The sequence below is a fragment of the Hordeum vulgare genome, chromosome 3H (assembly GCF_904849725.1).
Source record: "Hordeum vulgare subsp. vulgare chromosome 3H, MorexV3_pseudomolecules_assembly, whole genome shotgun sequence".
Taxonomy (NCBI): domain Eukaryota; kingdom Viridiplantae; phylum Streptophyta; class Magnoliopsida; order Poales; family Poaceae; genus Hordeum; species Hordeum vulgare.
Window position 1 is genome coordinate 32,322,883 of NC_058520.1, and position 15,829 is coordinate 32,338,711.

Here is a 15,829-nt window from a genome sequence, read left to right on the forward strand (position 1 = left end):
AGAAAAAACAAAACCCAAAAAACCCGCTCAAACACCGGAAACTCGTATGAAAGAAAATTCAAAACCTAAATAAAGCGTTCAACACAAAACACATGACGATGACTCGGCACATCACTTACGCGCTGTCATGTACTCCCTCCGTTTCATAATATAAGTTTTTTAAAGATTTCAATAGAGGACTACATAGGGACGTATATAGACATACTTTAAAATGTAGATTCATTCATTTTCTTCCGTATGTAGTCCCTTAGTGAAATCGCTTAAAAGAGTTATATCTAGGAACGGAGGGAGTACTAAAATATGTAATGTGCCTCGACTTGCCCAACATGGCCTGCACGCCGATGCATCCTGTGTGGGTTGGGAAGATGCTCCTCCTGATTTCCTTGTTGAGTTGGTGGCCAGCGAGTCGGCTGTGCACCTCCGGTAATGGTTTCCATGTAAATGTCAAAAAAAAAAAAATTGTCATGTGCCCCTTGCCGGTTTTTTTTTTTTTTTTGTATGCGCCCCTCGGGCCTTGCCTAGTGCGCGGTCCTTAACGGGCCGGGGTTGGTGCTATCGGCACGCGTCTCCCGCCCCCAAACTAATCAATCCAGGCCCATCTCTTGCCCGGCGAGGCTAGGGCTCCGATAGTCGGGCGCCATGGCGGCGGGTGACGGCGGCGACACGGTGGCTGTGCCAACGGAAATCGCCGCGCTCCGGCTGCGCGTACTGGTGCGGAGTACTAGCTGTTACTGCGCTATCTCGCCCCCCCCCCCCCCCCCCCCCTCTCTCGCGCATGTGGTTAATTGCTATGTTTTGGTGAATTCGATGTGGTTAGGAGTTGGAGAGGGAGAACCAGAGGCTGGCCCAGATTGCTTCCACCTGTAGCTGCGGCTCCAAGGTAAGACAAGAAGCTTCGAGCGGTTTCATTCTTTTACATAGATGGCAGCCTTGATAGATTTCACCTTGGCCATTGCTATGAACGGTGATTGCCATGCCACTTATGTCTGTTCTATTCAGTCACTAGTGTTGCTGGAGGGTAGAGATTAAGGGAGAGCTCTGCGTATGCTAAGCATGAGCTCTGGAGAGTAATTCTAAAGTCCTGGATTTTATGCGGATGATATTGCTAATTGCTTTTGTACTGTATATGAGCTCTTTGCCAAGTAAATTTAGTAGATCTCTATGTCATCAGGACTCATAATGTCTTCACATATGCGTACTCAATAAGTATAGTTAGTGGCAATAATATAAATGTGACTACATCATGCACATAAATTTAAAGTTAAGCACTGTTAATTATTATGCAGCAATACTTGCATAACGTTACGAGTTTGAATGGTGTTGATGCTTGTTGCGTAACATCAAGTTATTGATTTGTCGATGCTTTCTTAACTTTCCACTTTTATAGGAGGACAATATACCGCCTTCTTTAGTTGAGAACCGTGATCAGCAAGTACAGAAGAATGTGAAATCACAGAAAAGTAGAATCTCAGACTATGACGTAAGCCTTCCGTTCGATCACATGATGATATCTACTGAAAATCAAGTACTGGTACACATTCTGAAACTAGCTATCATATACTCCCTCTGTCCCGAAATACTTGTTGGGGGAATGAATGTATCTAGATGCATTTTAGTTTTAGATACATCCATTTCTATTCATTTTTGCGACAAGTAATTCCGGACGGAGGGAGTACATCACTTTGCTTTCTATCTGATCTAACTCTTGGATATGCATCTGACTTGTAGTGTGATGTTAAAGGGGAAGGGCATGATGATTTATCTAAAATTCGAAGGAAGCATTCTAAAAGAACAGGTATAAAAGACATGTTAATTGCATTAATTATAAGGCACTTTTTTTATTGATGAACTCTGTCAGTTTTTTTGTTTGCCACTCGATTAGATATAAATTAAGTTCAGGATGTATCTATTGATATTAACGGGATATATTCCCCGCTCCAACTATTTCATAATCAGTGATTATTTGTTTACCTGACAGGTCACCAAGTAGGGAATGTAAGCCACTGCCAAAAGCGACTAATTGCTCTGAAAATCATGTACTTTGGCCAGAGGTGTGATTGTATTTCACAGGAAGTCAATGCTTAGTTTGCACTGTATTTTTTACTATTACTTGGAATTGTACTGACACCTGCATCTGCTCTCAGTTCCTTCTTTGTTTATTTTTGTCTGTAACCCTTTTGGTTGTGCTTAGTCCCTTCTTCATGCTTTTCTTCAACTACTGTCGTCGTTGTGCAGATTCTATGGCTTTGCTTCAGAAGCCCACACAGAGCCAACGGTCGAGGTAATTCTCCTATGAACTATTTCTTTGCTTTTTCCAAAGGCATCTAAGGTTTTCTTAAGGGATTCTATCTTGGTCCTCTCAGTCTGAGATATTCAAAGCACTTGAAAGAGCAAGATTACTGGTTGGAAGTATTAAAGATGCATGCTATTCTAGGTGTGGAAGAACTGACAAAGGAGTTTCTGCTACTGGACAGGTAACTGCATATGTGCAGGTAGCTCAATGTTGGACTGCCAGCTCACAGATGATAATTTATGTATTATTCAGTTCTTGTCTCGTATATGCTTATAAATTACTGATAGTACTAGCTCATATATGTTCTAGAGTTATTTCTGTCTCTTCTTGTTATGTTTAAGTAGCACTTTCAAAGTTTCAAGTCTCTATAACTGAAATCGTGCCTTTTAAACTGGTATGGGTACTGTTTATAGAATATTATGTAGAAGTACATGAGCACCTATGTGATAAGATCGCTGTAATGTCACAACTATGTACTTGACATCTTGAAATTAGGACTTTTTTTTAAGAAACAAGGAAGATATCTTTTAGCTCGGGCCTTAAGCTAATTAGAGATAAGATCTATGACTGTTGTTTTCTTTCGGTTGTTAGGCCTCTATATAAAGGGGGTCCTTTATGAGGAACGAATTAAGCAGAGCATAAACCAATCTTATTCATGGTCTCCTTGTCAAAGCTCTGCTGTTCCTACTGTGGCACCTATCCTACAGCCCTCCATAACACAGAAGCAGTCACTCTTGTGAGCAGGAACCTCCGGATAGAAACAAATTTATCAGACTCCTTGCTCAATTTTTCTGTCAAGGAATCTTGGGGAAAATAACTAGTGTTCCGTTGTCTCCATGATGCAATTATCATCATCGTTTTTTTAGCAAAAACATTGCTACAGAAGACCGTAATGTAATATCTAATATGTAAAGAAGTAACGTGTGCATACAATACCCTGCATGTTACACTCAATGTGGGTGATTTATAGAGAAATGAAGCATCATGTGCTAGCATATCCATTCATGTTTTTTTACTAAGCACATTGATGGTTTAAACAATGCGTTAATTACATAGTACATCTCTGAAACAAAATGAGCATGTCATGTTACAAACTTACAATGTCCATGCACAAATAAACTAGCGATAGAGTGGGTACCCTATGCGTAGGTAAGAGCTGACCCTTACCAGTATAATAGTGCGGAAGTACTATTCAAGGCCAATTAGTTATGTTATTTCCATGTGACTGATCCATAAACTTCTAAAGACATAATTGGTGAAAGATGTAAAAGGTTTATGCATGCATCGCACATGATCATATACGTGATAGAGTTGGGGTGGCACCAATTGAATAGAAGCTTGTCCAACATCGTCTATTATGGTTTGGGCATATACAACACAGTCCTTCAAAAGCGCCGGTGCATAGTGGAAGGATAAAGCGTGCTGATAATGTCAAGAGAGGTTGGGGTAGACCAAACTTGACATGGGAGGAGTCCATAAGGAGAGACCTGAAGGACTGAAATATCATCGAAGAACTAGCCATGGACAGGGGCGTGGAAGTTAGCTATCCACATGCTAGAAGCCTAGAACCATGACTAGGTTTCAAAATCTTATGGGTTATAACTCTAGCCTACCTGAACTTTTTTGGGACTGAGAGGCTTTGTTATTATGCAACCCTCATGGCACATTCTTTTAGGTGCGGGGAGAGTGTTGTTTTGGAGTTGTGCAGAAATTAGTGGTTTTTTGGAAATACAACTTTGTCTATGAACCAAGACACCATGTTGCAACATGCAGGTAATCTCCTTATATTTGCGATCAAATTTTAAAGAAGCAGGAGGGAATGTATTGGGTGAAAGATCTGGTATGCTTCTGCCTTCTTGTAGCTCTCCATAAAGCAAAAAATAAAGCAATGGCATAATCTTTGTTGCTCAATCAAATTGTTATCTTGATACTGGGATAAGTCTCTAGCATTCTCCTGTTATAATAAATTGTAAGCTCAGTTTGCGTTGCTAAACTGTGCTTATTTTGTAATCTATTTTGGAAAGTTAGCCACAAAAGTACGCAAAAGCGATCAAATAAACACTAGAATAAGAAAAAGCTGGTTGGACAAATGGGATTATCATAGTCCACCAGAATACCAAATGCAGTTGTAATATGCTATTTTCGTCGTCGTTTTCATCATTCAAAGTCAGACATCTCACTAGCATCTTGCCCATCCATGCAATCATCCTCTGCCAGACTAAAAATTGTCTTCTATTTTTCCTTTCAGAAATCGATTATGTAAGTGTATTGAATAGAAATCTTCCACGAGATATACGTGTAATAGGTTGGTGTCCAGTTTCAGCAGACTTTCTCGCAAGGTTAGCTTGAATTCTATGTTTAGTACTTTTTTGGTTGCTGAGTGTAAGAGGCACTCTTCCCCAAATGGATTCGACAAAAGATTAGATGTTTCTTCCTTGCTTCTTTCCTTTTCTCTTATCTCTCTTTTTGATCATGCTATTTATTGCCTAGTTGTACTCTGTTCCTGGGTAATTGGAAATTTATTTCTTGACCCACTTCTTTTTTTGCAGATTCTCCTGCTTGGGTAGGGAATATAAGTACTTGTTTTGGAAGGGGGGCTTGGATGTATCGGTAACTATGTTATCCTCGATTTCTGTACTTTGCTACATTTGCCATTTTTACCGAGCCATTGACTTTTAATTGTCAACAGAAAATGCAGGAAGCTGCATTTAAATTCATCGGGGAACATGACTTAAGGAATTTCTGTAAGATGGACGCAGCAAACGTGAGCAACTACAAGCGATGCATTACAGATTTTACTATTTCTGCGTGTGACCAAAGGTTAAATTGCATTTCTCTCAAACACTCCTTTCTTTCTAGTTACAAACATGTGATGCATGTAATACCTGGACTAAATAATGGAAGTGCTCTGTATTTTCAAGGTCCAACCATGATGAGCTATGGTCCATGAATATCAGGGGTAGCGCCTTTCTGTGGCATCAAGTTCGTTGCATGGTAGCTGTTCTTTTTCTTGTAGGTCAAGGCCTTGAATCACCTTGTGTGAGTATTTTTTCCCCTCTTTCTGAAGCATCCTTTTGTTTTCTCGAACAGTGAAATGAATTACACAATTGAACTTGGCGCAAAAGTTCCCTTTTGTCATTTGTTTGGATTATTTACATTCGACAGCTCGTTTATTTTGGTACAGGTAGTTGATTCATTGCTGGATATTACCAAGACACCTAGAAAACCTCAATATACAATGGCACCAGAGCTCCCATTGATTCTACGATCTTGTCTATTCGATAGAGTCAATTTCATGTGTTCATCAGGTATGTCTCTGAAAATTTGGCGTTTGACCATATACCTTTCAGGGAGCATTTTCAGCCTTGAAATATTGTTGTACTATGATCTGCTAACATCGGGTCTTCATTCCTTGCTCAGTGAATTCTGATTTTCCTGCTGCTTCCAATATATTGGTTATATTGTAAAAATAATGAGATTTTAGATCACAGTGAGCATTATATCATCCTTTTTTGGCTAATTATGCATGCTTAAGAATTAAATAAGACTTGTCAGCATTCGGATACCATTTGCTTGACAGTAAATGAAATATACTCATCTCATATAACTTATGAGCATGGTAATGACATTTTCACAAAAACCAAACCTTCATTTCGGAAATACTTGATGTCAGTTCTGTTATATTGAGTAAAGTGAAGATCATCTGGGTTTTTTGTTATCTACATGCAATAATTCTAGTTTTTGTGTGATGTAACTAATTCCAGTGCACTATTATTCCTGCTTAGATGCCAGTCAGGCTTTGATTGAACACTTGAAGGATGAATACCATCAGTATATGCTCCAAGCTGCCATATTTGATGAGGCTTTGACCTGTTTGTGTATTCCAGGTACATACATTTAGATCTTTGTGTAAAGTTGATGTAATATCTTATTGATCTGAAAGGAGTTAGATGTCAATGCAGAGGCTAATCCATCTGAATCCCCTAAGAAGAAGAGAAAACATATCCCTCTCCTGTCACGGGAAACAGAACGTAAGTTTTTTTATCGTGTGAATCTGCAAAGCATTTTTTGTCTTTACATCTGTTATGAGCGAACAAATGCTCTGCCTTTACACCAGTCTCTGTCGAGAATCAACACTCTTCAACTTTGGGTATAATAGCTCCGATACTTTACGCATAATTATCTTCTTTGGCATCAACGCTTGATGTCCTCTTTATTTCAACACATTTGATTTCAACCCTCTTGTATCATATATGTGAAAATGCATTTCCTAATACTTTCATGTTCCAGCTTCTTACGAGGAACGCAGAGCAAGAGTCAAAGCTAAGTCAGCAACGTGTAGTTGAGTGGCAACTTAAGTAGCACATTAAGAGTTTGGCCTTTGAAGATCGGTGCGGCTGACTGGCTGAGTGTGATAGTCATCTAGCATCAAGGTAATTTCTGACTCTCTGTTCCAATCAATTTGATAAATATGTTTATTCACTTCCGCAAAATTTGCGAACAAATGCCTGCATGCATGCTCATGTATAGTTTACTTATAAATACTTGTTTAGGGGCAATCTCCTCACCGCAACATCTCCAAGAAGCTTTTGTTCTTACCGTGTAATGTGACAGGCTAAAGTGTTACATTTGGGACGGGGATTTGACAAAAGAAGTTCATCATTCTGCTGTGCTTCAAGCTTTGGCACCCTTTGCTACCTGCCAGCCTTCGGACAAGCCTTGATAACTGCGCCCCGCTTCCCGTTATCAGCGTTACACCGCGCTGTCTTGTTGTTGCCAACTTACTATTGCTATGCGATCAAGCAGAAGTTGGGTCGCTACAAGGTAGAATCATTTTTTGATTTCTCAAGCGGCAATGCTTGGTCCCTTTCCTTGTATTGCTTTTGTACCATCGATGGGCTGCAAGATGGCCACTTTTTATTTTGCATTTGTGCAGTGTCAGTGTGTCGTGGTGGTGGCTCGTACCATTTCTTTTTTCTTAGGCCTGAAAACATCTCGTGATGTCCTCCAAAAGATCCATAAATTCTGAAATGCCAGGTGTTCTAGTTTTGATTTGATCGTTACAGCCAGACGACCCCGGTATGTCAGAATTTGTGAATTTATGGTGTAGTATAGAACACCAATGCACATGGTAAGAGAGTAGTAGTTCCCCGTATTGAGCAGAGCTAGGAAAAAAATAATATACAGTAGTAACTTAGTCCGGATTTTTTATTAGGCCCACTCGTATTTTGGGTCAAACTTTGATTATCTATTTGAGTGTAACAGAATATAAAATACGTACTACTCCCTTCCTTCCTAAATAAAAATTATATATGGATGTATATGGATATATTTAAAATGTAGATTCATTTATTTTACTCTGTGTGTAGTTTTAATAAAATATCTAAAAATATTTATATTTAGAAATGGAATGAGTATAAAAAACGCTGCTCCGGCAGTGTTGGAGCGGGAGGGAACGGGAAGACGCCTGTCCTGCTCCGGATCTAGAGCGCGAGCTCGTCGCTGTCCGACGCATCACTGCCAGAGCCGACATCCTCCTCCCTCACGAGACTGTCCCAATCCATGGGATCGGTCTCACTATCGGAGCCATGTTCGGACTTAGACCATGGCGGATCAGGCGGGAGAGATTTGGTAGAGAAGTGAAGAAGACAGAAGGTGAGACTAGAGTGACTACAGTTTCAGAGAGGGTTGGGTTTTTGTGAGGATGATGGTGGGGTGGGGTGGGCTAGAACGGTGCCTGGACGCGTCCGGCCCTCCTCATATTTGTCCCTGTTAAGCAGTGACGGTGTGGCCAGTATTGGCCAACGAAATCAGTGTATACAGAAAATACAGTTCGTTTTGTATAAAGGCCAATACACGTGGCATTTGTAATGGATAGAGCGGCCATACGAAGGCCCCCATGGCACCAAACTACTCCCTCTTCAAGTCTCTTTATAGACTAGCAAAATGGCCCGTGCGTTGTCACGGAAGAAAAAAAACATAATCTCCAATGATGGTGACCACATTATGTTCACATATCATCGTTTGATTTAGAAAGCATTTTGTTAAATGCATTTATGACCACATTTTTTTAAATGCATTAATATATTTTGAATTAGAAAGCATTTTGTTAAATGCCTTTAATAATTTTTAATACATGGAATTGTATTTGAGATCATGGACTATTCTTATTGTATAAACATTTTTCTAAAATTACAAATATTTTATTGTATATGCGAGTATATTTTACAATACTCCGAGCAGTTTTTGAAGTCACACACATTTAATTTTTTAAATATGTTGCTTTATAATTTTCAATTTATTAAAATTTTAAAGATTATTTGAAGTTCTAAATTATTTAAAATAAAAAAATAAAACGAAACTGAAAATAAATAAATAAACGGAACTAAAAGCAGGCGCCTGTGCATGGACCGGCCCGTACGGTGTGCTGGATATTCTCCCAGCGTGGAGAGCGTAATATAGGAGATTTTTACATAGGTCGGCCCAGTCCAAGATTTTTCGCTTTGTGAAACGTTTTCTATTACTTACCGGTGGTATGGCGGGTAATTTATGCAAACTTTAAGGGTAATTTCCAAGACGGACGACCAGAAACCGTATTTGCTTTATTAAAATATATATATGTCATACATCCCGTATATAGTACACTAGCAAAAGGCCCGTGCGTTGCAATGGAAGAAAAAAGTACAACATGCTCTTAATTTATAAAAAATGGTCTATAATCTGAGAATTTGTAGTTCTGGCACAAACAAAGATGGTCTTATCCTAAAAAATGCAGTTCATAATTTCACAGGTCTTCTATTTTAACACGGTTTGCATGTAGATTTAATACATACAAAGAAACGGGTAAGTGACCTTCGGTTTCATCTCCGGTCCTCATTTTGTTGACGTGTTCATCCCCAATCCCGATGAGTACCGGTATGAAAGAAAGACGAATAATAACTTATTTATTAAGATTTGACCCTAGATAGTATTTTTATTAAATATTTAGCAGGTAAAATAACATCATATTTAAATTCTATATATTTTTTAATCAAATTCCATATATAATATGTTAAATTTGGAGTTACGGTTTAGAAGATATGAGTATTTTTAAAAACATTTAATATATACTATGGGTTTAATGTCAGAAACATCAAGGATTTTCTATAAATAAATAGCATGACAGACTAAGAATATCTATTTCTTTTATTAATAGGTATAGATAATGAAACTATCGGACCCCTCGTATCCGTTTCAAACGTTTGGTCGGGCCGTCCGGTCAATAACCGGTCATAAAAACGCGGCCCAACCGGACCTTTCAAAGTCACCTCAAACGCGTGGGCTGTTTGGCACCCCTAATATCCAACTCAAATCTAAGGCGCGACCCAGTCACGTTCGGCACGTCCGCCACGTCCTAGCTGACAGGCTTGACCCACCACCGACCCCACCGTTGTCCCACAAAACCCTCACTCCGCCCTCTTTGACTCCGGAGCGTTGTCGCAGCTCCCACGCCGGTGAAGTGCGGACGCAGGAGTTGGACCCTTCGAACCCACGCACAACTCCATCAGGACTACGCAGTCTGCACCGCCCTCTCGCCGCCTTCTTTCCTCGACGGCCCACACGCGCACTCCGGAATCAAAGGCGCGCTCGCCTATCATGAGAGGCAGCGAGCAAGGGAGAGGAAAACGGTGGAGCAGTCGCGCACCGCCGGCGCGGGATGCCGGCGGAGCTCGACGAGGACGAATGACTCCTTGTCTAGGTGTATCGCCGGTCCCTCATGAAGGCAAAAACGAACACTCGTCACCTCCGACAAAAGAACGTCAAGGCGCTCAGGCTGCTCGCTCTGGATTTGTATTTGTCAATTAGAAAATGTATATCTTAAATATTTCGCTCGACTAAGTTCAATTTTTGAATCTACCACTGTAGATAAGGACGGGATTTGAAGAGTGTCGGTTTGTCGAGAGGAGACGGGTATGGTGTCGTACCTGCCTCACCCGCCATGAGGTATATCCAGAAACCTGCTCTAAGGACTTGAAATCAGCACATCATAGTTATTAATTACTCTCGTTCCTGTGAGTAACATACCATGCTCCTGAGCTAGTTGTGGTGGGGCCTATCAAAACATGAGAGATTAAAGTTAGTTTAAGCTAGTTAAACTTAAATATTTCTGAAATATCAAAACATCAGAGCTAGATTAAAGTTAGTTACATCTAATCCATCGAAAAAACTATCCCATTCAAGAGATGCTAATTTGAGCTAGTTGTGATGGGGCCTATCAAAAAATTACTTTTCTCCCCCGGCCATGCAAGAACCAGCTACATTGAATCCGGCCACACAAGAGCTGAAAAATGCATTTAACCCTGTTAGTTTAAGGTTAGTCACCACTTAGAAACTAAGTCTAACCTATTGGCAAGTTAGAACAACTTCAACGGGGCGACCCAAACGGACGCGCGCTTTATCCGTTTTTTGTCTGTTTGGGTCGGCCAAACGGATGTGTGCGTGTGCATTCTGAAATTGGTCGGCTTGACCGTCTAACGGGAAGGCTGGCCCAAATGTGTCGGCATGAAAAAGAAATGCTCGCATGGAATGAACTTAAAATAAACATAATTAAACATAAGTGGCCGGTCAAACGTCGGCCAAAGTCCACTTAAACGTAATTAAAACATTAAAAAAAAGTCTACGCCCGCCTTCTGCCGCCTCGCACACTGCCGTAGACGTCGTCGGCCTTGCCCTTGCCCTTGGCGTCGGCGCCGCGTCACCATCGCCGGTGAGGTCGATGAAGGCGGGAGCAGGGCCAGCCCACCCGAACGCCGTCTGGTACGCTGCCAGGGCAGCCTTCTCCGGCGTCTGCTGGGGCGTCGGCATTGCTGCAGGGCTCCTTGAGGGCGGCCTGGTACTCCGCCTCCGCCTCCATGTCCTCCGGCTGTACCTGCGGGGGCGGCAGTGGGAACGGCGGCGGGACGACGTCGACACCTCGTGTTCCTCGTTTTCGAGGGCGAACCAAGCCTCCCAGTTGGGAGAGTCGGCGGTGTACTCAGGCAGTCGAGGCTGCTCCGGCATGAGCTGCGTTCGGCGCCGACGCACCTCGTCGTCGTGCGCCCGCTGGCTCCGCGGAACCGCCGGCATCGGGATCCGCTGCGGATCCAGGTGCCAATGGTGCGGTAGCATGACGTCGGGGTAGGGGAGGGGCTGCATATACTCTCAGTGCCACCGCGCTTGGTGCAGCGGGATGTGCAGGCGCCGACGTTCAGGGCGGAAATGTGCCGGCGGTGGAGGAGGAGGGGGAGGGGAGCACGGGAGGACGAGGCGCCGGGGGTGTCCTTGCCATTGCCCTTGCCCTTGTTGCTGCCGAAGATGCCCATGGCGGGCTAGGGTTTCCTGTCGCCGACGAGGAAGCAAAAGGAGTGGTGGGGAGGGGGGGGGGGGCAGATGTGGACGGGAGAAGTGGATGAGGCCGCCCCCCACCGCATGCGTGCTTAAAAAAGGACGCTTCTTGAGGCTGGCAAGTGGGCCCGCTGTCGATGGTCGTCATAAATAAGACGACAGGTGACGGTTGGGTGGCCTACAAGTTGGGACGCGACGGACTCCAAGGAGACGCGCTTTGCGTCTGCGCCGACGCATTCCAGACGTAATTTTGAAACGAAAATAGGTCGGCACGGATGCGATTTGCGTTTGGATCGACAAGTTGGGCCTTCACCTTTATCCACGCCGATTCAATCGCTCGCAGGTGGACGAAATGGGTCGCTTCATTCAAATTGCTCTAGAGTATAAGAAACAGGGGGGATGAGATGTATCTAGAGAGGCCCTGATAACAAGGCACTTAGCAGATGTACATGGTACAAGATTCTACTGCTATCTTCATTCTTCTCTATTCTAAAATGGGGAAAGAGAAACGAAAACCACCGAAGGAGCACGACATCGACACGATCCCAAAACTTATGACTCTATATCTCAGCTAGTATGAAGGACGGCGCTGCCGCCGGCCGCGTCTCTATGACACCGGCAGCTCAAGCAGCAGGCCGATGTGGCTGGACTGGGCGTTCGAGCTGCTGGCGCCGAAGCATGCCGGCGGCGACCTCACCACCAGCCGCGGTGCGACCGTCTGGATCCCCAACGTCAGCTCCAGCCCGATTTCGTCGCCATGTGCCTCCTCGTCCTTGGCCACCGGCGGCGCGGGGCTGTGCTCTGCTTGGCTCACGTGCGAGCCCGCGTCGACCTCCGTGCCCTCGGACGACTCTTCTTCCCTCGCCTGCTCGACTGCCATGCCGCCGTCTTCGACGTGGCTGCCGGCCGACTCCTCGTGGCTCGGCGCTTGGTCGAGCCCATCGTCGTGCTTGTTGGCGTCGGAGAAGCTGCTCTTGGTCTTGGCCGTGGAGGAGGACGCGCGCTTGAACCTGGTGCGGCCGGCGCGCGAGACGCCGGGGAGCGTGCCGGCCGCGGCAGGGCGGTCGGGCTTGGCGACGTGGCGGATGTCGCACGGCGCGAGGGGGGCGTCGGAGGAGACCCGGACGATGGGGCGGCCCTTGAGCACGGCCTCGACGGCGGCCTGGCAGGCCTCCCACTGGGCGGACCAGAGCAGGCCGACGGAGCCGTAGACGGGGTTGACCATACGGCCGCACGCCTCGTAGAGCAGCGAGCGGAAGAGCGGCGGGCGGAGGCCGGCGTCGGGGACGGCGGCGAGGAGGTTGAGCAGCCCGGCGCGGCCGTAGAACTTGGCGAGGAAGACGGTGGCGTTGGCCTGCGCGTCGGGGCTCCGGATCCACTCCAGGCAGGGCCGGATGGTGCAGCCCTCGCCGCACCCCTTCCGCAGCACCCGGCACCCGTTGCAGCTCATCCGCATCCTCCTCCTCCTCTTCTTCCTCCCTCCTTTGGAGATCGGTCGGCGCCGGAGTTGTTGGAGATGGGTCGGTCGATCGATGATCTTCTTTGCTTCTTTGGAATATTGGTGTGCGATGGTGAATTGGTGAGGATGATGATGATGATCTGTGTTTTATAGGTTGGGTGGGCGCCCATGGTTTTGGGAGGGCGGGTTCGGCGCCGCTGCCAAAACAACGGGAGATGCCGACTAAACAATGGGAGATGTCCACTGCAGCCTGCAGCAGCGGCACCCCCGGCCCGGTACCACGGAGCCGCGTCGCACGAGTGTTCCAAAAGGGGAATGGGTTTTTCTTCGGCTTGCAGTGAAACTGGAGGCGGCACTTTCGGTGGACTTTGCGACGTACCACGGTTTGATTTTGTTTGGTTGGAGTGATGGCATGACATCCCCGTTGGAGAAACAAGTTGCACGTCCCCTGGTTTTTGCAGTGGATGGCATCACCATCTCTTGGTAAACCGCACGTTGTTTGACGCGAAAAAGCGCACCGAGTCTTTAGTTATTTTTTTTCGTTATTAGTATCTGTTTTGAAGATGGATGGACGAAAAACGAAGGTGATAGTCTTGAGCGTGCGCGTGTGGTGTCCCTTGATGAGTTTAGTGGCATGAGGATCGCAGCTTTAGTTATCAAGCATAGCAACTTTATGTTCAAATGTCATTTTTTTAGATGACAATTTAGCTGTAAAAAAATTAAGGCCGGATTGCTTCGTGCGACACGTCTAACACTTTATCATTTGAGGGTATAATAATACATCTCAAAAAATAATAAAATTACAATCATGTTCTCGGATAGCCAAACAGCCTCAACCATCGCCAGTGACGGCTTGTGATCGTATTTTATAGTCGTTGAAAAGTCATCGTACTAAGCTTCGACTAGACAAACCTCCCGGATATGAGGTCTGCATAGTAGAAGTCTTGTGTACATGATAAGTGAATTTTATACATACTTTTTAGAATATATTCTAGTGCAAAAATACCTCATAACATATTCATCTAGCACTTATACATGTTCTCAATGCATTGTTTTCGGCATTTACTCATTTTACCAAGTTCGTAGCACAACTTTTATTTTTATTTAGTTTTTATTAATTTATTTTGTTTTGTTACTTGAAGATTAATTATTTGGACATGCATAAACATGATCAAAATAAATGCACCGTTTCCCAAGCCCACAACAGTTCCAGGCGTAACTCATTGATCTAGGGCCCCCTCTCCACACGATATGTTAGGCAGGGGTTATAGCCCCCCTACATCTCCCAAACTATATTATTTCAATAGTAATTTATATTGAACTACATATGTCATATATCCGATATATGTAGCCCTCCTTCATCTCGCGAAGTGCATTATTTTAATAGTAATTTATATTGAAGCACATATGTTCTATATCTGTATCTAATCTAATAATAAAGTAAATAGTGCTTCTCATCGTACGTCATTAAAATTGTTCCTATTGTTGTATTAAATTACCCACTATGCCACCCGTAAGTGAAGAAAACGATTCGATTTTATTTTCTGTCAAAGTCATTGTCCGGATCGTTACTTATAAGGTGAGACCTTAGAGCATCTCCGACAGGGGCGTCAAAAAACGCGCGCGGTAAACTATTGCGCGCACGGGAGAAAGCGGGCGGCCGCGCGTCAGATTTGACGCACCGCTTTCAGCACGCCTATAAAATGCCGCGCCCGCCACGAGGCTGCCCATAGCCACGCACCCTCTACCGCTTCCTCGCCGTTGTCTCTGCCGCTCCCTCTGCCACCATGCCGCCACGCCGCCGTGGATCTTCGGGCTGCCGCGGCGTCCGCGAGCGCCCATCGGGCGTCTACTATGTCGAGATCAGGTCCGGCGACGTCCGCCTCGGCCTCGGCACCTTCGAAACCTCACACGAGGCCGCTCGCGCGTACGACGCGGCGGCGAGGCGCCTAGGGAGGCCTCATGTGCAGATGAACTTCCACGATGTCTACACGCGCGAGCAGGCGCAGACCCTCGCCCCTCCGCCTCGTCTGATATCAGACCAGGACCGTCAGGAGCACCGTCGGCAGCAGCGCCGGCTCCTCGTCGCTGAGGAGGACGAGCGAACCATGGCGGAGTGGCGCCGGCGCCACCCGGAGGACGTCGTCACCGAGAATACCTTCTGGGCGGAGAGGACGGCAAGGCGTCGGGAGGAGCGGCAGGACAGGCGTCGACGCAAGTTACTCGATATATCGCAGTGTGTGGCCGTCAAAAACAGTGGGACGTCCATCTTCACTTCTGACGATGGACGTTGGGAGGACGCATGACTATCTACCTCGGACAGCACCCACAGTGACGACTCGGAGTAGTTTTATCTATCTATGATAGTTTTTTTTTATCATGTTGGACTAGTTTATTATCTATGTGTTGGACTAGTTTTATTATCTATATGTTATATTATCTATATTATCTATATGTTTTATCGTGTTGGTGTTGACGACAATGACTATATATTTAGCGTGTTGGACAAGTTTTGGGTGTGTATTTGCAGCGGCTGCTGGAGCATCGCGCGCGTTAAAGTATGTTGCGACCGTTGAAGCCGGCATTCGTCGACGCCCTAAAAAAAGCCAAACACGTGCTGTAAATCCGTTTTTTAGGCATCAGTTGAAGCGCGCCTTTTGGAGATGCTCTTAGAGAGCAACGAGGGCTAGCTTGGCCTACTCGCTAGAGCGCCC

General features: G+C 45.0%; 2 protein-coding genes across 7 annotated transcripts; one reads left to right on the forward strand and one right to left on the reverse strand.

Moving 5' to 3' along the window:
- Positions 1 to 567: 567 nt before the first annotated feature.
- LOC123442795 (tRNA pseudouridine(38/39) synthase) lies at positions 568 to 7,348 on the forward strand. 6 transcript variants are annotated; one of them, XM_045118938.1, is made up of 17 exons: positions 568 to 711; positions 818 to 880; positions 1,388 to 1,531; positions 1,729 to 1,795; positions 1,979 to 2,051; positions 2,236 to 2,281; positions 2,364 to 2,474; positions 4,067 to 4,133; positions 4,542 to 4,632; positions 4,843 to 4,903; positions 4,983 to 5,113; positions 5,215 to 5,332; positions 5,478 to 5,601; positions 6,079 to 6,180; positions 6,244 to 6,324; positions 6,584 to 6,726; positions 6,847 to 7,348. In XM_045118938.1, exons 1-16 carry the CDS (start codon positions 640 to 642, stop codon positions 6,637 to 6,639), a joined length of 1,407 nt encoding a protein of 468 aa, XP_044974873.1. In that variant the 5' UTR covers positions 568 to 639; the 3' UTR covers positions 6,640 to 6,726; positions 6,847 to 7,348. The 6 variants fall into 6 exon arrangements, with proteins under 6 accessions (XP_044974873.1, XP_044974872.1, XP_044974876.1 ...); XM_045118937.1 differs by having other exon boundaries at positions 6,908 to 7,348; XM_045118941.1 differs by having other exon boundaries at positions 6,256 to 6,324; positions 6,908 to 7,348.
- A 4,652-nt stretch (positions 7,349 to 12,000) lies between these two features.
- On the reverse strand, positions 12,001 to 13,828 carry LOC123439421 (LOB domain-containing protein 41-like). Its single transcript, XM_045116138.1, has one exon. The coding sequence runs from the start codon at positions 13,110 to 13,112 to the stop codon at positions 12,264 to 12,266; it is 849 nt and encodes a 282-aa protein (XP_044972073.1). The 5' UTR covers positions 13,113 to 13,828; the 3' UTR covers positions 12,001 to 12,263.
- Positions 13,829 to 15,829: the final 2,001 nt, after the last annotated feature.

What these genes read in the sequence shown, in the direction of transcription:
- LOC123442795 (XM_045118938.1), top strand. Translation starts at nt 640, where the DNA reads ATGGCGGCGGGTGACGGCGGCGACACGGTGGCTGTGCCAACGGAAATC. An exon ending in CCTGTAGCTGCGGCTCCAAG is followed by an intron (nt 881 to 1,387) that starts GTAAGACAAGAA and finishes CCACTTTTATAG; the next exon opens with GAGGACAATATACCGCCTTC. An exon ending in CAATTTCATGTGTTCATCAG is followed by an intron (nt 5,602 to 6,078) that starts GTATGTCTCTGA and finishes ATTCCTGCTTAG; the next exon opens with ATGCCAGTCAGGCTTTGATT.
- LOC123439421 (XM_045116138.1), bottom strand. Translation starts at nt 13,112, where the DNA reads ATGCGGATGAGCTGCAACGGGTGCCGGGTGCTGCGGAAGGGGTGCGGC.